Source organism: Folsomia candida, unplaced genomic scaffold, assembly GCF_002217175.1.
Source record: "Folsomia candida strain VU population unplaced genomic scaffold, ASM221717v1 Fcan01_Sc023, whole genome shotgun sequence".
Taxonomy (NCBI): Eukaryota; Metazoa; Arthropoda; class Collembola; order Entomobryomorpha; family Isotomidae; genus Folsomia; species Folsomia candida.
In genome coordinates this window covers 369,649-392,210 of record NW_019091215.1, presented here as the reverse complement: position 1 = coordinate 392,210, position 22,562 = coordinate 369,649, and the positions used below count along the sequence as shown (strand labels likewise).

The 22,562-nt window shown below is 37.8% G+C and overlaps 1 protein-coding gene and 1 long non-coding RNA gene across 3 annotated transcripts; one reads left to right on the top strand and one right to left on the bottom strand.

Annotated features, from left to right (window-relative positions):
- Window positions 1-5,852: 5,852 nt before the first annotated feature.
- On the bottom strand, window positions 5,853-18,442 carry LOC118438536. Its single transcript, XR_004836887.1, has 3 exons — window positions 18,357-18,442; window positions 9,664-9,787; window positions 5,853-6,601 (listed from the first exon to the last, which is right to left on the bottom strand). It is a non-coding gene; the product is annotated as an uncharacterized LOC118438536 (long non-coding RNA).
- Window positions 10,885-12,190, top strand: LOC118438535. 2 transcript variants are annotated; one of them, XM_035858987.1, is made up of 4 exons: window positions 10,885-11,276; window positions 11,366-11,429; window positions 11,488-11,589; window positions 11,657-12,190. In XM_035858987.1, the coding sequence occupies exons 2-4, from the start codon at window positions 11,375-11,377 to the stop codon at window positions 11,986-11,988; spliced, it is 489 nt and encodes a 162-aa protein (XP_035714880.1). In that variant the 5' UTR covers window positions 10,885-11,276; window positions 11,366-11,374; the 3' UTR covers window positions 11,989-12,190. The 2 variants fall into 2 exon arrangements, with proteins under 2 accessions (XP_035714880.1, XP_035714879.1); XM_035858986.1 differs by having other exon boundaries at window positions 10,885-11,429.
- Window positions 18,443-22,562: the final 4,120 nt, after the last annotated feature.

Genomic DNA, 22,562 nt, shown 5'->3' with positions numbered 1-22,562 from the left:
TTTTTAGACAGATAGGTTCATTTTCCAGTGAAATCATATCTAGCTCTAAGTATAATCTGGTTACCCAGACCGCTTCTTTTCCAGCGAGAGCTAAAGCTACATATTCAGCTTGGCAACTGGATAAACTTATGCAGGTTTGTCTCTTACTCATCCACACGATGGGAGAGTTGTTGTGAGTGAATAATACACCCGATGTTGATTTCCGTGAAGTTGTGTCGGAGCCGTAATCTGCATCTACGTACGCACAGACGACGTCTCGGTCTGCCTCACTTTCAGTGTACATAATACCAAGAGATTTTGTCCCTTTTAGGTATTGCAGGATTCTTTTTGCTGCATTCATATGTAGTTTGTTGTAGCTCCCAAAAAACCGGGATAAATAATGCGTGGCATACGCAATATCTGGTCGTGTACATCGCACTAGAAATAATAGTGAACCAATGAGTTGTTGAAACTCTAAATTTGGGTCACATTCACTCCCGTCAAACTGCAAACCAGGCTGCATAGGAATTGGTAGTGTGATGCAATCTTGCATTCCAAATCTCTCAAGCAAATCCTCGATATACTTGGTCTGGTGCAAGAATATTCCTTCCTCCACTTGTAAGATTTCAATGCCGAGAAATCTGACAAGGGGTTGAATTGTAACTTTGAATGAAGCTTTTAACTTCTCAATTTCTGCAAGCAACTCCTTTTTGTTTTTACCAGCAAAGAGTCCATCGTCAACGTATATTAATACGTATATTTTTCCCGTGGATGCTGTTTTCATAAACAAGCATTTGTCGCTTTTGGATTGTACATATCCCATTTCTTTCAGCTTTGCGCTAAATGTCTCGAACCAAGCCCGTCCTGATTGTGGCAGTCCGTATAAGGTTTTGTCCAATATGTAGACCATATCAGATCCGATTTCATAACCTTCAGCTTCTTCCATGTATACTTCTTCTTTTAGTTCTGAATTCAAGTAAGCTGTTCCTATGTCGAATTGTACTAATTTTAATTTCCTTGCTGCTGCTACAGACAACAAAGTTCTGATCGTCTCATATCTGCTAACTGGTGCAAATGTTTCAGTGTAATCTACAGCTTTGACTTGGTTAAAACCCTTCACCACTAAGCGTGCTTTAAATTTCTCAATTTCACTGTTTGGATTGTGCTTAATTTTATAAACCCACCGGTTTTTCAGCACCTTTTTTCCTACGGGTCGTTTTACAAGTCTCCATGTTCCATTTTCAGAATGACTTCTCATTTCAGAATCCATCGCCTCCTTCCACTCTCCAGCATATTTAGAGCTGAGAGCTGCTGAATAAGTTGTTGGCTCGGTGTTTGTTGCGTGCATAGCTACATTTGCGTCACCGCTGCCGGCTTGATAAAACTTCCTTTGTTGCCTCTCCCTTTTGGGTTTAGAGGAACTGGGCTGTGGTGGGAGGGAGGTGTTCACAAAATTACGGTCTTCTTGTGATGCTTCCCATTGTATCTCATCTGCCCATGTTTCGTTGTGCTGATGAACTTTGGGGTTAGTTTGCTGCGGAGAATTGCTTGCTGACGAATAAGTCTCAGCTTCTTCACCCTCTGTCTCACTTGCCCCGTTTGTTTGTTCAGTTTCATCATTTCTTTGGTAGAAAATGTAGTAATAATCTCATCAGGTTCATCGTTAGTAATGCTCTCTCTTCGAGAAGCATTTGTTTCGATAAAATTCACATGTTTAGCTTGGTAGTGATATTTTCCTTCCGCTGGATCATACAAAATATAGTTCTTTGTATGCGCATCAAAACCAACCAAAATGCATTCTGTAGCTTTGTCATCGAATTTCTTTCCTTGTCCATTTGTTATGTGAGCGAAAGCAGCTTTACTCCCAAAAATCCGAACATGCTGTAAAGTAGGTTTCTTTCCTATAACTTGTTCGTATGGAGTTTTTTCTGTATTTTTTGTACTCAAGGTTCTGTTGAGTACGTAGCATGCAGTTCGGATTGCATCCTCCCAGTGCGATTCATGCAGCTGACTTTGGATCAGCATTGACCTCGCTGCATCTTGTTCGATTCGCATTTCACGTTCTACGAATCCATTACTGGGACTGCACTGAGGTGAGTTGAGACCGAATCGTATTCCTCGTTTAGAGAAGAAGGATACCAATTCTTGGCATTTGTACTCGCCCCCATTATCCGATCTGAACATCTTCACGTTATTTCCGGTCTGAGTACGCATGAAGTTAATCGCATCTATAACATTCATTGCGGTTTCACCTTTTTTCTTTTGGAAATATACTTGTCTAAAAGCTGATGCTTCGTCCTTTACTACAAGGAAGTACGAATTTCCATTTTTCGAAATTGCATTTGCATAACCAAGATCGGAATGTAAGCATTCTCCTGGCAAATACTTACCGTTACAGTTTTTTCAACTGTAACGTAACTCTTCTTCTTGGACTTTGCTTTCATGCATATTTCGCACTTGAAATTCACATCCTCTCGCTTCATATTTTCCAGGCCATACGCAGCCTCTTTGTCCTTAGTATCGTTCAGAAACTTGGAGTTAATATGAGCTAATCTCTCGTGCCATACGACAGGCTTGATACAGGCCATCGCTCTGTTTACAATTGGCTTGAATTTCATTATTTGAAGACCGTCTCTTCGTTCGGCTTCAATATCACGCTGTCCATCGCGATAATAAATAATTTGATTATTTCCGCTTTTGCTTACTACTAAGCCTTTGTCGAGAGGAACATTTTCTGACAGTAAATTTGCCCCCCTGGCACATATTCAACTTGATAAATAGTTATTTCTACCCAAACTTTGTTAATAAGTGCTTTCACTTTCACTGCTCCTACGCCTTTTACAAGCATGAGAGAGTTATCGGCCATGCTGACCGATTTTGGGCATGGGTATTCTTTATATTCGAAAAACCAGTCTTTTCGCCCACAATAATGGCGATTTGCACCAGAGTCATTTATCCAAAGGTCACTTAGCCCACCAGCCATATAAGCTCCTTCTGATTTTTCATCAGATTTCTGTTCCTTCTTTGCAGAATCTTTATCTTTGAAGGTGCACTCACTTTTCCAGTGGCCCTTTAATTTACAGATGTGACATTTAGTTTTCTTTTTCAGATCACTAATTTCTTGTCTGGTTCGCTTTGGTCGCTCTTTCTTGGCTGCATATGCTTTTGATGTCTCTTCGACATGTGAAGCATTTTTGTACGTCTCGCCATCTTCTAACTCCCAGGTTTTCAACCTGGAGAGAAGTAGAGCTGATGTTTGTTTCGCAATCTCAACTGACCTCCAGGCCTCTCGAAATTGGCGAAACTTTTCGTCCATCATACTGGAAATTATCCTAGCGACCTCCATCTCGTCATCAATTACAGCTCCCATACTTCGCAGTTGGGCGGCATAATTTTGTATTTCAATCATTGTTTTTAACTGGGGACTTGCCTGAGGTTACCATAATGCTGTAATATTTCTGCCACAGCACTTGTTTGCTCTCTCCACTGATGCTTTGGTACATCGTGTTTAGTTTATTCCAGATCTCATGGGCTGTTGCACACCCAGAAATCGACTCCACCTCGGCGTCAGTCATGCACAAATATAACGAAGTCATAGCTTCATTGTTGCGTTTATCCCATTCTTTTTGAGGATGCAGGTCTGGTGGATGTTCCGTCCACTATTTCGTTTAGGTCATGCGACCTAAATAGGCTTGACATCCTCACTTTCCAAACACGGAAATTATCACCGTCAAGTTTAGATATCGAAGATAACTAGTCAAACTTTCTACCCACTATTGTCGTAGTGGTAGTTGTTGTCGTTCCCGAAGTCGTGGTAGTCATTTTCTGACTTTATTGTCTCAAACTTATATTTTTAAACTTAAAATCTTTTCAGAAATTTAAGTTTTTCAGAAACTTTGCAGAACCCGTGCTGATAACGTGTTCAAAATATAAGGAGAGAGATGCTCGACTGTTGGAGTATTTTCAGCTACTGATTTATTAAACGCAGCTCATTGTCATACATATAAGATCATCATCTAAGTCATTCAACTTTTCATGCATGCATTTATCCACCCATAATATTAGGTGGTCAAGTATGTGCAATGATGCACATTTAGCGACATAATTCATATTATAACATACACAATCAGGGTTATTTTTAACAATATTGACACCGGCGGTGTTGATTTGACAAATTTTTGTTTTGAGTGTAGTTATCTGCGTTCACACGAACATATAACATAATTATTCATTTAGCATTAGTGAAGATGGATTACACAACCCTCCTATCGGAAAAAACATAACAGTGGCAGTCGCAAAACGATCATATAACTATCAGCGAGGTTATCCGACATGGACGAGGGGAGGTAACTTCTCACGGAACACATACGTCTTGAATCAAGTACCAGCGCCGACGGTATACATTTTGTCAACACGAATATGCCGTGCGGAACCCCTTCAGCGGGAAGTTGGCACGACCGTGTCTATTAGAATTATATGTGGTCAACTTTGCTTCTGACACTTTACATTATTGCAAAATTATCAAACTAGCATTTAACATTAACAGTTATGTTGGATACGGTGCCGCTGATTATGAGGCTAAACACCTGGATGTACACTGGTTTTAGATATGTAATTAAAGTCGAAAAGGCATTCTTCTACATGAATACATTCGACTAAAGAAAACGAATCCCGCAACAGCAGCGCAGACCTAAGTTCATCCCAAATCCGAATGATTGCCAACAGAAATACCTTTGAACTGGAGGACAACCTACCAACTGCATGAAACAATAAAGCAAGTATTCATGTCAATTATCTCAACCAGGCTCTTCCCTGTGGAAAAGGTAAATCTTGGTTCAGCCAGCTCCACTTTTTACCTTCAAGAAACATAGGTAGGTTCAAATTTTCATGTGCCGAAACAGAAAAGACAACACTCAAAAATCACAAACAATACCAGGTTTGCTCATTGTCTGTGAAACTAGCCGTAGGTTTTGTATATATTTAAAAGCGCAACGAAAGAAATAGAAAGTAAACCAGGTTTTACTCTACCGAGTACATTTGCAAATACTTAGCCGCACATCAGCACCTTAAGTTTTGAAGAGAGTTAGATATACAGGTCTGTAGTTGAAAAAGACGTCGAAGAGAAGTATGCATCTAAAAGTGCATCAAGACGTATGACATATAATTATACTGTCCAACTAGCAACGTTACTATTCAAGAAAGAAATAAATCCAGTACAGCTATAGTGGATTTCATGCCTATTATGGCATTATCCTCCATAAATAATGATTTCTTCACTGCTATTTTCAAATTTGTCATAATCTGATGTCACAGCTCACACTATTTTCCCTGCACTTCTATTAATGTAAATTGTATAATGGGGAACAAAATTGAGTTCACGTTACTATTTTTTAAAAGACTAATGATTGAAATGAGCAGAAAATGGAGGGAAATTATCGAGGTATTTGATAACCATTTTTAAATACATTTAAGAAATACACCTCCACGTTTAATTATGGAGACATTACATATGTCATGAGATCTTCCATTATTAGTGAAATACCATAATCGTCATTTTCGCCTTTTGTTAATATGTAGTAAAATGGGTAGCGCTCTTGTATTACTTTTTAGTAATACATTCAAATTGAATGTACTCCAATTGAATGATTCAATTGTAGTACATTTTGTTTTCAAACCGTTCGTCAATTTGGAATTTTGAGGATGAAAAGTAATTGAAAGGGCCTATCTCAGATGTTTTTTACATTTAAGATTGAGCGAAAGTTATAAAACAATACTGTTAAATCTACATTATTACGCAGTCTAATAGGCTCTCATACATACTTTGCTTATGTAATCATTGAAGAACTTAGTAAATATATGGCTATATTTTATCTCCTTTTATTACCCATGTACACCACACGTGGTCTAAAATCAATCAATCAATCAATGAGTGCATAAACATATAATTAGTTTCTCGCAATCCAAGAAATCTTTGTCATGATGCCCAAATTAAAACCTTTGGTGCCTGCTTTGATTAACAGATCTCATGTACCACACATAAAGCACGTTACTTACGTTACTTACAAGAATACTTACATTGAAACAGAAGGAAATTATAATCCGCTTAAACAATCTACGTAACAAATCTGTCCAGACAATCTACATATGTAACCATCCCAATAATTTTGGTTTTGTAATAGTATTTGATAAGGGGCAGTTCATAAATTATGTAACTCTAGAGAGGGGAGAAGACTCTGATTATTTCGTGTCGATGTGACACATTTTAAAGGGGAGTGGGGTTGAAAATTGCAATTTTTGCTCTACATACATAATTTATGAATGGCCCGTAATAATTTGTATTCCTACCGATAAATAGTACTCAGAAAATGGTACTCGGATTTCTGCCCAGTACATGTCTTCATAATTTTTTCGAAAACTTGCCAATTTATACTAATAGGAATGTGATTATTCAAAAGAAAGGGGTTCATAAAAATGTACACGTGATGTATGGTAGTTAAACTTACTTAAGAATATTAAAATATAAAAATTATCTTAGCTTAACATTCCTCGATTTTTGTTTGGATAGTCTTCAAAGGGGATGTAGCATTTCAGTTTTCGGTTTGTTTGAGAAGTGTTTGGACACCTGTGAAAAAACAAAAAATGTATTCTATTGGGGTACTCACGTCAACGTTGTATTTATCATTGCAACTCTTTTCACAAAGCTACGAATTTTACATGCATAAATTCATGTGGTGAGGTAAATCGCTACTAGCGACTCGCCAATATGATTTTGCTAATTTATCAGAGATACAAGAAGTTATAAAAGAGTATTTTTTCTGCTATCGCCCCCTCCAAACATTTGTATTTTTAATTTGATGATTTTCGATTTCAATAAGTGTACTAGGGTATTTTGATGCAAAAAATACGTCTAAAAAAATTCCGCATATCAAGGGTACGTCTGAAGGGCCAAAAAGGACCTTTTGGGACGCCTACACATATCCCTGCGTTGTGAACCAACCAAAGGTCGTATTGACATGCGGTTTCGATGTTTATTATCCTCATAATATTGTCTAACAACAAATTGAATAAGAAGTCGACACGTGACCTCTTTGACCTAAACTTTGACCTTTATGGAAAATTCAAATTTTCCAGTCTGTAGGGACGCTATTTTATTCGCCATGCACTATTAGAGTGATAAATTTGTATCAGCGCATAGCTCCCTACCATCAAGAACGAAAATTATGCAAGTATGGTCGAGGAATTGAAATTAGAGACATTTCTTCTTAGAGGATTATTTGGCAAAGCTTAACAACATAGACTAAATTCAGATTACTATACACATTGTGGACCGATTTGGAATATTCTGACTTTTTGGAAACCCTAGATCCCCTGGCGAAATATATATTTCCAGATTTTTGAAATTCGACTACACCCCCTCAAAATTAAGGTCACCAGTTCAAAAATTAGATACAATTAAAATTGATACTTACAATGGAATTCCGAAGCAAAAAAAATCCTATTGCGTGTCGAAAAAATACTTGAACTCTCTGGATACCTTAACCAGTGTTCGTGGTCACATGCCCCACCTTCAGTGGGTGTGGCCTTCGATAATTATTCGAATTTTCTTAAATATGGGTTGCGACCTATCAATTTTTTCAGCTCGGTGAGGAGATCCCGATTGAACAATTACAATTTAAAAACCACGCTACTATCCCCAGTGGGTGTGGTCCTTAGGGACTTTTTAGTTTTGACAAAATCATGTCATGTGATATGTCATTTTTCTCATCTCGATTAGAGGATCACGGCTTGCTAAATAACATTCAGGCCCACCCCCACCCAGTGGTTGTTGTCCCAAGTGGTTTGTTCATTTCAACGATACGTTTTGAGGCTTTTTTTCACAGCTTGATGACCATAAAACTTGTATTTGGATACTACACCTACAATTGCTGTGTCAATTAAAACATCTTCGACTTTAAAGGTACCATGCAATCCATTTTGAAAAAAAAAGTTTTGTATAACATTTGTCGCATCTCAATATGAGGATAAATTAAATTGGAACAGAATAAATCAGATTTGAAAACCATATCTGAAGTGGGTGTGGTTATTACTCACTTTTCTAACCAAGCCATTTAATGAAATATACGTGTTCTTGCTCGGGGAGACTATCTCGAATCAGTACCTAACACGTATGTTGATATCTGATTAATAATTTTTGCCAAGTTTTTGACGTTATAGAATAGATGTAATGAATCATTCCTTTCAGCAGAGCTGGGACAATCCAGATTAGGGGTTGGTGGATTGGTAATCCAGATTGGGATTTGTAAATCCCTAATCCAAAATCCAAGTTTTTGAGATAATAAAAGTAACCCATTAATCCCGAAGATTAATGCATTAAACTAAAACCCGCTCGCAACACATTGGCATGTTAATCAAAAAGCCCCTCAGGCCCATACCAACTGGGTGGGGGTGGGCCTGAATGTTATTTAGCAAGCCGTGATCCTCTAATCGAGATGAGAAAAATGACATATCACATGACATGATTTTGTCAAAACTAAAAAGTCCCTAAGGACCACACCCACTGGGGATAGTAGCGTGGTTTTTAAATTGTAATTGTTCAATCGGGATCTCCTCACCGAGCTGAAAAAATTGATAGGTCGCAACCCATATTTAAGAAAATTCGAATAATTATCGAAGGCCACACCCACTGAAGGTGGGGCATGTGACCACGAACACTGGTTAAGGTATCCAGAGAGTTCAAGTATTTTTTCGACACGCAATAGGATTTTTTTTGCTTCGGAATTCCATTGTAAGTATCAATTTTAATTGTATCTAATTTTTGAACTGGTGACCTTAATTTTGAGGGGGTGTAGTCGAATTTCAAAAATCTGGAAATATATATTTCGCCAGGGGATCTAGGGTTTCCAAAAAGTCAGAATATTCCAAATCGGTCCACAATGTGTATAGTAATCTGAATTTAGTCTATGTTGTTAAGCTTTGCCAAATAATCCTCTAAGAAGAAATGTCTCTAATTTCAATTCCTCGACCATACTTGCATAATTTTCGTTCTTGATGGTAGGGAGCTATGCGCTGATACAAATTTATCACTCTAATAGTGCATGGCGAATAAAATAGCGTCCCTACAGACTGGAAAATTTGAATTTTCCATAAAGGTCAAAGTTTAGGTCAAAGAGGTCACGTGTCGACTTCTTATTCAATTTGTTGTTAGACAATATTATGAGGATAATAAACATCGAAACCGCATGTCAATACGACCTTTGGTTGGTTCACAACGCAGGGATATGTGTAGGCGTCCCAAAAGGTCCTTTTTGGCCCTTCAGACGTACCCTTGATATGCGGAATTTTTTTAGACGTATTTTTTGCATCAAAATACCCTAGTACACTTATTGAAATCGAAAATCATCAAATTAAAAATACAAATGTTTGGAGGGGGCGATAGCAGAAGAAAAATACTCAAAAACTATTGCGAAAAAACATTGTATATGAAAACGAGCGCATGTATTATCCGCGCGCTTTAACTTGTCCCCGGCTCATACACAAATTAACGGTGTCTACAACACAGTCAGTATACACGCTCAACACTCTACAACACGGGAGAGTACACCGTTAATTTGTGTATGAGCCGGGGACAAGTAATAGCGCGCGGATAATAATTATAGACAGCATTTTAGGGTTGCTTTTATGAACCTCTATTTCTATTTATCTCGGTGGTGATGTCTTTAAAAAATAATTTTAAAGAATAAATTCTTGCAGTTCTCCAACTAAAGTTCTCCAACTAAAATTTAAGGAGGATAGATCTTGATGGCCAAACCTGAAAATTAAATAAATACGTCCACAAGTATAACGAAAGATTATTTATTTTGCAGAATAAAATAAAATGCTGGTTCTTTTATACCCTCAAAATTTATACGTACCGTTAAGTTATCGAATTCTACTCTGATTTATTTATACATATTTGCATAGTTTGACTTGACAGGTTTAATATTTCCAGATGTATCAATTCGCAAAAGGATTTCAACTTGTACGAATTGGCAATGAAAACACTCTTAGAAACTGGGTATTGATCTGCGAAAAATTTTAATACCGTCGTGCTGGTATAATCACGCAGTCACGATTCGGTATTAAAATATTACGAAAAATCAATACCAAGAGCTTGTACGTGGAGAGTATTAACTTATAATACCGAGTTGGTAAAAAAACAATACTGACTGGTACAGATTTTATACCACGTTTACCCAGTCTCAAATCCTTCCTGTATAGACTCGTGTGCGGGATTTGCAAACTACTCACTTGCACTTGCAAATCGTTCTCTTTCATCTTTTTAAAATATGTTCTTAATTAGTTCGGCTGGGGAATTATTTGACGGGAAGAAATTGGCTACTTCCGATGGAAACTTTGAAAACTTCTTCGTCTTTTGGTTTTGTCTTTTGCTACATATTATCTATATTATAAGAGGCAATGTCTGTTGGCAACGGAAGTGAAAGTAAATCTGTCCGTCCTAAAATTCTGTTCGTGACGGAAGTGAAAGTAGGGAAAGTCAAGTTTCGAATGGCGCGAAAATTCAAAATAAATTAAATTCAAAACAATAAATGTCAGAACGTATGGTACTCTTTGTGGGAGTGGTGGTCATCTGGGGGTGGCGGTTATTTAGGGAGGGTAGTTATCTGACGGTGGTGGTTATCTGGGGGTGGAGGATATCTGAAGGTGGGTGGTTATCTAGGCATGCTGGTTATCTGAGGGCGGGTGGTTATCTAGGGGTGGTGGTAATCCGGGGGTGGTGGTTATTTGAAGGTGGGTGGTTATCTGAGGGGGGTGATTATCTAGGGATGGTGGTTATCTTAGGGTGGGTGGTTATCTAGAGGTGGGTGGTTATCTAGAGGTGGGTGGTTATCTAGGGATGGTGGTTATCTGAGGGTGGGTGGTTATCTGTGGTAGGTTATCTGATGGTGTTAGGGCCAAGGTGTCAAATTCCACTATCATTGGTGGTACAAGACTTCAGGTGGCCAGGCGGGCCGCCCGGGCCGGGCTAAGCCACCGGGATCAAATCCCATAACGTCTGAGCATTGTGGTCTCGGTGGGCGACCCGCCCTCAGCCAAGACGAGCCACACGAGTAAACCCCATGACATATGAGCATTGGTGGTCTTGGTGGGCGAGTCGCCCTCAGGCAGTGTGAATTTTTGAATCTGGAACGAGAAGTTATATGGGACGGAGGAAACGTTAAAACGAGTAGTGATCATTTTTCATTCTATTCTAATTGTCTTACCAGGAGCACCATCAATCAACTATTCTCCTACGTTAGGTAACAACAATTTTAACGCTTTTTTGGCAACAGTTAGTACCAGGTGCACCGATAAAGGAATTTTCTGTACAAGTTTAACGGTTTTTCAGTTACTCGGAATGTTTTGCCAATTGTGTGGGAACAGTGCCACTTGTAAGCAGGAAGGATTGAACCGTGAGTGCCCACTTTACATAGATATTCCAAGAGATATTAATTATTTGATACCTTACAGTGATTTGTCAGACTTGCAAGAAAACCCAAATGTGTTCCATCAATCTTGAACAGATGTTGGTTACTCTTGGAAGATGTCACGGCTGTCGGAACATTACCATTGGTAGGGAATTTTTGGTGCATGGATAAATTACAACAATTGCAAACTCTATATTGTTCTTTGATTATAGATTGTGTGCTATTCTGCCCATCATGTGGCATAAATCAAGAGTCTGCGATCGCGATCGAGAAGCTCGCAATGGATCGAAACTTAGAAGTTGCAAAATTACGAGAAAAAAACCGAGAATTGGCGAAAGCATTGAACAAACACAATACGGGAGATTCTCAATGTGGAACATGTAAGAAGGCGAAACAGGAGAAGGAATTTGATGACGATGCCGACAAGGATTTAAGTTTGATGGGAGACTCAATCCTAAGCGCTGACAGTTATAGATCTGAGACTGATCTGATCAAAGAGCAAGCAGATGACGGTGCGGGTGCAACAAATTTAATTAATGAGTAAAACAATTCCTGTGTGCTGTTGAGATTTTTGTATTTATCTAATGTTGATAATTCATTAACTAATTTACTTTAATAAACCTGATTTTGTTTCTAAAATATAATATGGCTGTTTCATCGTACACACTTTTCACCCGTTGATGACAAACATTATATAATTTAAGTTTGCATATATTTAGTGAAATGAATCTAATAACACTGTTTAGTTCGCAAAATTATGTTGAACTCCATTAATGCTATTCTTCATTAGTAGCCATAGATCGTCCTATTTAGCACGTTAATTGCATGTAAAATTGTGCATTTCTGTTCAAGCCGCTGACGTGTGCACATCTCAAAAGACCAATAGCCGGTGTTGATGGTCAACATTTTTGAAGATTTTATTTTCTACCTCAAATTTGAAGATTTTAGTTGTCATTTAAACATTGTTTCTGTGGATTGAAAATGGATTCCATTTTTTTATCAACCGAAAGAACACGAAACTATCGTGCATCTAGAACTGAAGAGGACAAGAAAAAACAGCGGGAATTTGATCGTCTACGAATAGCTAAAAAGCGAGCGGAGGAAAAACAACGAAAGAAGATAGACGAACAAGGTAAAATTATGTTTGTTAATAAATATATACACTTTGTTTTGATTTAAACTTAAGTTCCATTAAATTTTACCGAAAAGAAGCTGAGATGGCCGAAGTGCAAATTCTTGACGACTCGAAACCTTCATCGTCAGCAAAACTAAAGCGAAAATACCGTGAAGCTCTACCCATAGAAACAAGGGATAAGCTCAAGGAAACAGATCGGCTGAGAAAAGCAAAAAAACGGGCGGAGGAGAATGAAATGAGGTTGCCATCTCTGGACGGTAATTTTTCTTTTGGAAAATAAATATTTCGTTTTTTATTGTTCTTTGAGGTTTGAAAATCACATTTATTGTCGACAGAAGTTGTGATCGATGACACTGAAGTTGAAATTTTGACATCATCACTAAGAGTTGACCGTATGCCAGAAATTGATTGCTTGGGTGCCAATGTCTCTTTTGAACACAACGAACATTTCAAATAGAACTACGCTACATTTCGGTATTATTGGTTTCAGATGATCCAGATATCGAGTTATTTTCCCAGAAATCAACATCCTCATCACAACGATCTCAGCTTCACCGGGCTAAAGCTACAGAAACAGAAAATGAAACTAGGCGGAGGTCAGAAAGAATACGAGCAAAAAATAATAGACTAGCTGAAACGGTAATTGAGGAAGCACAGCGGAGGGCTGTTGACGCTGTTCGCCATTATCAACAGCGACAACAAGATGATGCAATAGGGGCTCTGCTTGCTGAAGAAGTTAACGAGCATAGTTGTGGAAGGATGGACAGAATTTGTTAATCTTGCGGCTCAAAAAATTTTGCAAACGAAGCAACTGGCAATAGCCGATCATTCACCCCGTGTTGCCTGAAGGGAAAAATTCGGCTGCCTCGGATAAAAACTTCTCAGCTTATCAAAATCTTAATGACTGGTCAACAAGAATCAAAAAACTTCATGGAGCACATCAGATCATTCAATAGTTCCCTTGCTTTTGCCTCCACCGGTGCAACTTTATCCAGTCCACCTGGTCATGGACCTTATTGCTTCAGGATTCATGGCCAGATTTATCATCGAGCCGGCACATTGCATCCAGACGAGGGAGAGACCCGACGTTACGCTCAACTCTATATCCTGGACTCGGGATTGGCGGCATCTCAACGCTTATCACTAACCGAAAATTCAAAATGTTCTGCAACCCTAATGGCTATCAGAGAAGATTTTAATCCGTTCTTAATTGCAGGAAAGCTGACGCAGCAATTCTTCGTGGATGCATACGTTAAGACCGAAGGAAATCGCCTTAATTTCGTAAAATTGAATCAAGATAAACTGCGTACTGAAAAGTATAGATGTCTGCAAGACTTCATAAGTTCGGATGCAAACATTGGCGCGTGTCCTGGAAAAGCTTATGTTCTGCCGTCATCATTCCAAGGAAGTCCCAGGAATATGCAGCAGCATTATCAAGATGCGATGGCAATTGTCAGACGATACGGTAAACCGGATCTTTTTATCACCATGACGTGCAATCCCAGGTGGAAAGAAATTCAAGAAAATCTAGAGCCCAACCAACGAGCCGAAAACCGCCCAGACTTGATAGCCCGGGTCTTTAATCTAAAGTTAAAAGAACTTCTTGATGATATTAGTAAAAAGCACGTCCTGGGGAAGCAGAAGGCAAGGATACACGTAATTGAATTTCTAAAACGGGGGTTACCACATGCCCATATTCTTATGATCTTGGCCCATGAAGATAAGCCGTCGACAATCGAAGCAATTGATAGCTTGGTATGCGCCGAAATCCCGGATGCTTCTACTCATCCGAAGCTGCACGAAATGGTTATCCGTCACATGATTCATGGCCCGTGTGGAACCCATAACATGAGCAGCCCGTGTATGGATGGCAAAACATGCACCAAAGATTTTCCGAAAGATTTCGCTGCGGAAACAATTGCTAATCAGGGTGGATACCCCCGATATCAACGACTGGACAATGGGGCAAGTGCAACGGTGGTTCATAAAGTTGTTTTTAACCAATGGGTGGTTCCATACAATCCATATTTGCTGCTAAAATACAACTGCCACATCAATGTTGAAGTCTGTGCTACCGTAAAAAGCGTCAAGTATCTCTTCAAATACGTGTACAAAGGTCATGACTGTGCCAGTGTTGAAATTAGAGAGAACCAAGGAGCAGAACACAATGATATGAAATCCTTTGTTGACACTCGATATGTAAGCCCACCCGAAGCAGCCTGGCGTTTGTTTGGTTACCGTATGCACATCCAAACGCATACAGTTACTCGCCTTGATGTTCACCTTCCTGAGGAGCAAAATGTCAGGTTTGAAAAAGACAGTATTCCAACTGCCCTTAAAGAAGCCGCAGAAATGGATACTAAGCTTATGGCTTGGTTCAAATTAAATCAATCTGACGAAAACGCGCGTAACTACTTTTACCATGAAATACCAGAACACTACATATTCGAGACTTACAAAGATATATCTGAGAACGATCCAAGCAAACAAACAAACAAGAGACGATGGCGAAAGCGGAAAACCAGACAAGGTGAAAAAACCATCGGTCGAATTTACACCGTTGGCCTTTCTGAAATAGAACGTTATTGCCTCAGACTTCTGCTTCTTCACAAGAAAGGCGCCACATCATTTGAGGACTTGAAAACCGTTCAAGCTGTTCAGTATGAAAAGTTTCAAGATGCAGCCGCTGCTCTTGGCCTCCTAGACAAAGAAGAAGTGTGGGAGGATACACTTAATGATGCTGTTATTTCAGGGATGCCTTATCAGCTCAGGCAATTGTTTGCTCTAATCTGCGTCTTTGCCGCTCCGGCGAATATATTACCACTTTGGGAAACCCACCAATCTGCTCTAATGGAAGATTTCACCCACCATCACCACCACTCAAGCGATTGCCATCACTGCCTAAATCTCGCTCTGCTCGACATCCAAGAGACTCTGGCTGTACACAGTAAATTTTGCCATGATTTTGGTTTGCCTAAGCCAACTTCAGTTGCTTCTGTTTCAACTGGTATCAATTTTAATCAACTGGAAGAGGAGCTGCTGGGATTAGAAATGTCGTGCAACTTAAATCCAGAGCAATTGTCGGCATTTGATGCTATATGTGAAGCAGTCATGGACTCGACACCGCAGCCGAAATGTTTTTTTATTGATGGGCCCGGTGGCAGTGGGAAAACATATTTATATAAAACATTAATCAGAACAATGCGGGGTGAAAGTAGGTCTGTGCTTCCGGTCGCATCAACTGGTATAGCTGCAAACCTCTTCCCGGCAGGACGAACATATCATTCCCAATATAAGCTGCCAATTAAATTATTTGAAGACTCTGTTTCCAACATTGTGCCAAAATCACCAGATGCGAAACCGATCAAGGCGGCAGATTTGCTAATTTGGGACGAATCAACGATGGCTCCCACTCATGCTTTATCTGTGGTAGATCGCCTGCTGAAAGAGCTCATGGAAAATGATATCCCGTTCGGTGGAAAAGTGATACTTCTTGGGGGTGACTTCCGGCAGACACTTCCTATTGTGGTTCATGGTTCAAGATCAGCGATAGTAGAAACCTCCATCAAGTTTAGCACACATTGGGAAAAATTTTAAAAAACTCAATTTGGTTGAAAATGTTCGATCAGTTGATGTCGAGTATGGACGCTGGTTACTGCAACTAGGAAATGGGGACATTCTAAACTCTGTTTGTCTGGGCGAAGATATTGTCGAAATCCCAAGTCACATGATTGCAACATCCCCCATTGCTGAGGAAATTTGTGGAAAGCAATTAAAGTGTTTTGATGACGTTATGAAAATTTCAAATCGTGCCATTCTTTGTCCCAAAAACGAGGACGCCCATAAAATCAACCAGCAGGTCTTGAACGTTTTGAATGGAGAGGAGATATCCTATTTGAGTGTGGATTCCATTGAAGACGAAGCAGGCCAAGACGCTATTTTCTATCCCAGCGAGTTCTTGAATGAACTACATCCTTCTGGAATGCCACCACATAATCTCCGCCTCAAAGTCGGAGCAATTATAATGCTTCTCCGAAATTTAAACACCAAACGTGGCCTGTGCAACGGAACACGCCTGATTGTAACAAAACTGCAACTGAACCTAATTACAGCACAAGTCTTAACAGGTTCGGCGGCTGGACAAATGGTATTCGTTCCAAGAATTCAACTTACGACGGCTAACCCGGATATTCCATTTGTTCTTCGACGCCGGCAGTTTCCAGTTAATTTGGCTTTTGCGATGACTATCAATAAATCCCAAGGCCAAACATTGGAAATGGTAGGAATTTATCTTCCAGAACCTGTTTTCAGCCACGGCCAACTGTATGTAGCTTTTTCACGCGTTAGGAGATCGTGCGATGTGAAAGTGGAGGTAGCTACAAATAGTGTCCAAGGTAAATTAATACCAGGAAACGACAAAGTGTTTACCAAAAATGTAGTATTTAAGGAGGTGTTAAATTAAATTTTGTATAATAATAAAATGTATTATTTGTATAATCTTATAAGGCTCATCGCCAATAATTTTGCTATTGTCATGTGTTGGCTGGAATCAATTAGATTTGGTATTGGATTTGTAAAGTTCGAAATTTTTCGCTATGAATTTGGACTTTCTCAATAAATAATCAGGGTTGACACCACAATATGGTTTTTTGAGGTAACTAATTATCGTTGGGTTGTACGACTATGCATTGTAATTTACATCCGTAGCGAAGCTCTATATATTAATTAGGGATGTTATCTTCTTTCGTTGCCGACAATAATTCACGCTGATAGTGTAACTTATATGGCCCGGCGAAGACGGGCTTATTAGCTAGTATTAATTAACAGGGAAGAATTTTGCACCAACAATTTCGTTATACATATTGTGTGCTTTGTATTAATTACTTTAATTCTTTTATATTTAGCGAGATCATCGACTTCCGAGGCAATTCCTAGTTCCGGTCATGAATACAGGATTCAGGATAATTTTAAGTTTGTGAACACATTTACAAATATGTAGGTACAACAATTTAAACTAAAATAGATATTGTAGATATTCTATAGAAATTCAAATTTCAGCTAATTGACAAATTGCTTTCCACTTGTTTCAGTGGAAGATTTCCTATAGAATTAGGAGGTAAGATAATTTTAAATCGAAAAAATACATGCACAATAAATACCTCAAAATTTGACTTGTTTGCACAATTTATTTTTTAAATTACTTGTGCTTGTAGATCCAGTCAGCTCAACTTTTCCACATTAGTATATGTGTAAGCTACTTTTATAATTAAGTTATGCCACTATATTGCATGCGGTTGATTTACATTTTTTGTAAATATTGATGTCATTTGTAATTTTCTGACTTGTAAATTACAAGCTGTAATTGTATCAAATAAATAACGTTTAAATCAATACCAAGCAGTACTAAACCATTATTTTTCCTAATGTATGGTATCACTCGTTAATACCACATTTACTCATTTAATACCGCATCGTCCTAAATACCTACCCCACAGTATTAATAAACAATACCATGATGCAAAAAAAATCAATACCGCAAGTCACATTTTTATACCGCGACGGTATAAATGCAGAATAATACCGCTTGGTATCAAATCAATACCACAACGGTAGAGTCACATATGAATACCGCCTGGTATTGATCTGGTATTGATTTTTCTAAGAGTGAACCATCTGAATAAAGCCATACATTTCAACGAGGAAAAACTTAAAAAGTTAATTATTTTAATTAAACAAAATTTAGATAACGATATAATTTGTGGTTTAAGAAATCTTACCCTCATTTTGTCGGCATGGAAGCATTTACAACACAATTTATCACATTGAATAAATAATTCGCATTGTAAATGTGTCTGAGAAATTGAAATCGTCAATAGAATTAAAGAAAATTACTTTACTTTACTTATCCAGCTTACGTATTTAGTTATTAACCAGATGGTGAACGGGAACACACCGAAGAATTGGTTAGAACTCTACCACAGACTTTTTCGCGATGTAATAAATATGTTTATTTTCGTTTGACAGATTTCATGTTTAAGTAGGTTTATGATTGGACAGTGCGGAAAGGATGTGCAAATTTTTGTGGAAGTACATAATTCTTACTCCACATCATAAATATTTAAGACTGTATTGCTTCACCTTTTTTTGTCCAGGTCGAGATGAATCGATGCCAAGCTTTCTGCAGTGTCCCAAATCGTTAATAAGTTGCATGTATGAAAATATGTATACACGACCAAAGAAAAGAAGTAAAACTTTGGTCATAAAACTTGAGCGTCGTGTGTGAAGAATGTCACAGGTTTATGGGATAGGTTATTCACATATTTATTTATGCCTTTATTGTGTTTTAAATATGTTGCGTGAGTAGGTAACTTGAGTTGACCCGATTGTGTGAAATAATTTTAATGAAGACATCCATTTTGCAGGGACCTTAGCACTTGTTCAGAATTAAATGTTAATACGGATTTAGCATGATACGAAAAAAAAACATGTGGAATAGCAGCTAAGAAGCGGCCGTTAAGAAGATTAGGGGGGATCCTTAAATTATGTCACGCAAAAATCACAATTTTCTAGACCCTTCCTCCGACCTTTTAATATAGGCACAATATCATTTAAGCCTTAGACCCCCCTCCCCCCTCTTGCGGGACATAATTTATGCACTGTCCTTTACGTATGTAGGATGATCGATGATTTGTTAATATGGACAATTTTTATGTCTGGACAATCAATGAAGGATTTCAATCCGACGTTTGTAATCTTCCAAAGCTTTGTAGCCTTACAAACTATTAGGGATCGTCCATAAATTATGACACGCAAGATGGGGGGAGGGGGGTCTAAGGATTCAATGATATCATGCTTATGCTTATCATGCTTATGTAAAAGAGTAGAGGGGGTCTAGAAATCGCGATTTTTCCGTTACGTAATTTATGTCCGGTCCCTTATGTTACACGTACATACTTACCATAGCGACAGATTCACGTATAATTACCTTATAGAAATGGCCTTATTACCCAATTTTTCAGATTGTATGTGTGCATTAGAACCTGCAAAAAGTAAATAATCATGTTTACTTTTAGTGCTATTAAATTAAAAAAATATAATATCTCCATATTTAGATTTATGTATACTACTTACATACTTGTAAGAACTGAACTGAATAACTATAACTGAATAATTGAACTGAATGAATTACAGAACTGTAGTTGTTAAAGAGATATACAAAAGTTTCTTACGACTTACCACACATCATTCGTTAATGGCATGATTCGTGTCATCGTTAAACCGAGAAAGGCAAATTACATATGTTTGACGTTCCGGTACAATTGAATCCAATTGAATGAATACATGTGAATTATTCAATAACATGTCTTTGTATCATCCATCATCAAAAATGTGTACAGTTTCATATTTAGTGGATATTTATTGGTGGGAAATAATCATTTAAGTTAATGCTTAGATTTAAGTAAATGCTTACATATTAATTAAACCTTAGCCAACATTATATATTTAGATTGGCAGATTTCTTATCAGTCATCTTCTGACAATACTTTTTTTATTCGATCATTTGCACACAAGAAACTATTATTGAGTTACAATACAATTATAATTACTTAAATTATCAGACTCATAACATTATACGAATTATGTACGCACTATTGGTATTATTACGTCCCTACTGAATTTGCATTTCACAAGGCGACATTAATTTCTCAACTCAATAATATGCGTACTTTTGTAGGTTTTGATTTTGTACTTAGAAAACTTGAAATTTAAATCTTCTTGATTCGCCAAATATAATAGTTGATTGAGTGATTGATTCTATTGATACCATGAGTTTATAAAGATTTTAAGATCAATTTAGTCATGCAGAGCAATGACATTTCTGAAATAGGGTTGATATATTTTTGGAATGATATTATTCTGTCAAATTTTAGTTTAAGTTTTAAAAAAATTATGTGCAGATATAGTTATATTTAGTGCTTAATACACGAATTAATTTAATGATACAAGTTGATAGACATTGCAAAAATAAACGGTTTCTGATAGACTAGGACATAGATATTTCATTAAAAAATATGACATGCAACTTTATTAAATCACTGCTACCAATTCGTTTTTGCACTGGTTGCAAACTCGGAAAAATCCATGGCTATGCCATGGATGAAAAGCACAAAGCAGTTCCGACCAAAAATAACTATGAAAGTAGTACCAACACTTTCAATAACTCTATAATAACAAATAGCCATTTTGCTAACTGTATAAAACTGTTGTTTAAACAAAAGTTTAGGAAGGTTCATATATGTACGAGTAGTGAATAGTGCAGTGCACGGATGGACATATGTAGATAAACATGAACCTGGAAAGGGTGCCAGTTTACCAATCCAAAGGCTAGCACTAGTAGTCGAAGCCATGAATAGCGCCACTGAGCATGTTAAGAGCCTTACAGATTCACCGTTAGATTGACCATTTAATAAAATCATGGAATCCTACAGGTGCATTCAGATAAAAGGTTATCTGAACTTACACATTGATTCCCATGATCATCTTTTATGTTTGAGTCGTATCTTTGTACGTGCACGATATTCTGTACTTCTTGTATTCCCATCTATCATGCACGATTATATACTCCATGATATGGAACTGAATGGCACCTAAATATTTAAAAGGTAGCCTTGCCGTTGCAACTTCATAGATTCCAGTGCGGGGCTTGAAATTAAATTAGAAAAGTTAAGTGAAATGTCGTCAGTGTTTACGCAATTACAATTTGCGACTGATTTTAAAGTATATTGCTACAAGCCAATCAAAGTGTACCTTACTTCGGAGAGACTAGTTTTGTTTGTCAACCAGGTAGGGTTGAAAAATTTAATTAACCGCTGATTGGAGTTGCCGGTTGTGAAATGTAAAGCTTTCCCATTATGGGCTATACTTATTACCAATTCAATAGCATAAATAAAGCTAGTATCATAAACAGCATCCGGGTGCACTTGTCATTAAACGGTTGGTTGCAAGAAAAAGTTTGTAGTGTATACAGATATATTCGTGTTAACCTGTACCTAAGATTACAAAGATGCATATCATAAGTGTTGTTGGACTTGTGTCGATTAATACGATTTTAAGTTTTCGACTTGGAAAAATTGAAAAGGTCTACCTTCCTGGAATGTTGCCGGAAACGTTTTTCGAGCTGTTATCCAAGCTGAAGTGCATTGATACTGAACTCGTGACAACCGTTCTGCGAGATGGGAGCGTTCGAGATTGTAATACATTTTTTTCCCTTTACAAATTCGTACTTGGAACATCTGCATCTTCTCACTAATTATTTCCATTGTGTTTTATAGTCCCGGTGCATTTTATTGCATCAATTTGCATATTATCAAAAGATGCCAACCTTCCTATCATGAGTAAAACCAAGTCAGTAAATAAGGAACACAAACACGGGTGGCTGGGTTATACTTACAAGGGACACTCACGACCTGTCGTTTGAGTCCAGGGTACCCACTATGTTTTTTAGAATCTACTAGGACCCCAGATGAAGGATTCATTCATATTTCCGTGTAAAACTCATATTTGGCGCCATGGCGTGGCGCCAAATTCGCCAAATTTGATGGTTTTTCATTTTAAAACCGCCGTAACTTTTGAAATCCTGGACGGATTTTCAAAATTTTTGGCAAAAATCATGACAAGGAGTTCAACTTTCGTATTCTATGAAATTTTTTCCAAAATTATCGCTTTTAACTTTTCGCAAAATTTCGAAATTTCGGGTTCGTCGAAAAAATGCTAAAAATATCTCAAAAATTAAAATTTTTTTATTTTTATTTTTTTCTCTAAAATTTCGACTTTTCTGATCATTTTAAGCATAAAATTTTAAAAATCCGACATAAACTGCAAAAGTTATGGTGGTTTGAAATTGGTCGAAAATGCAAATTTTTAAGTTTGGCGCCACGCCATGGCGCCAAATATGAGTTTTACACGGAAATATGAATGGATCC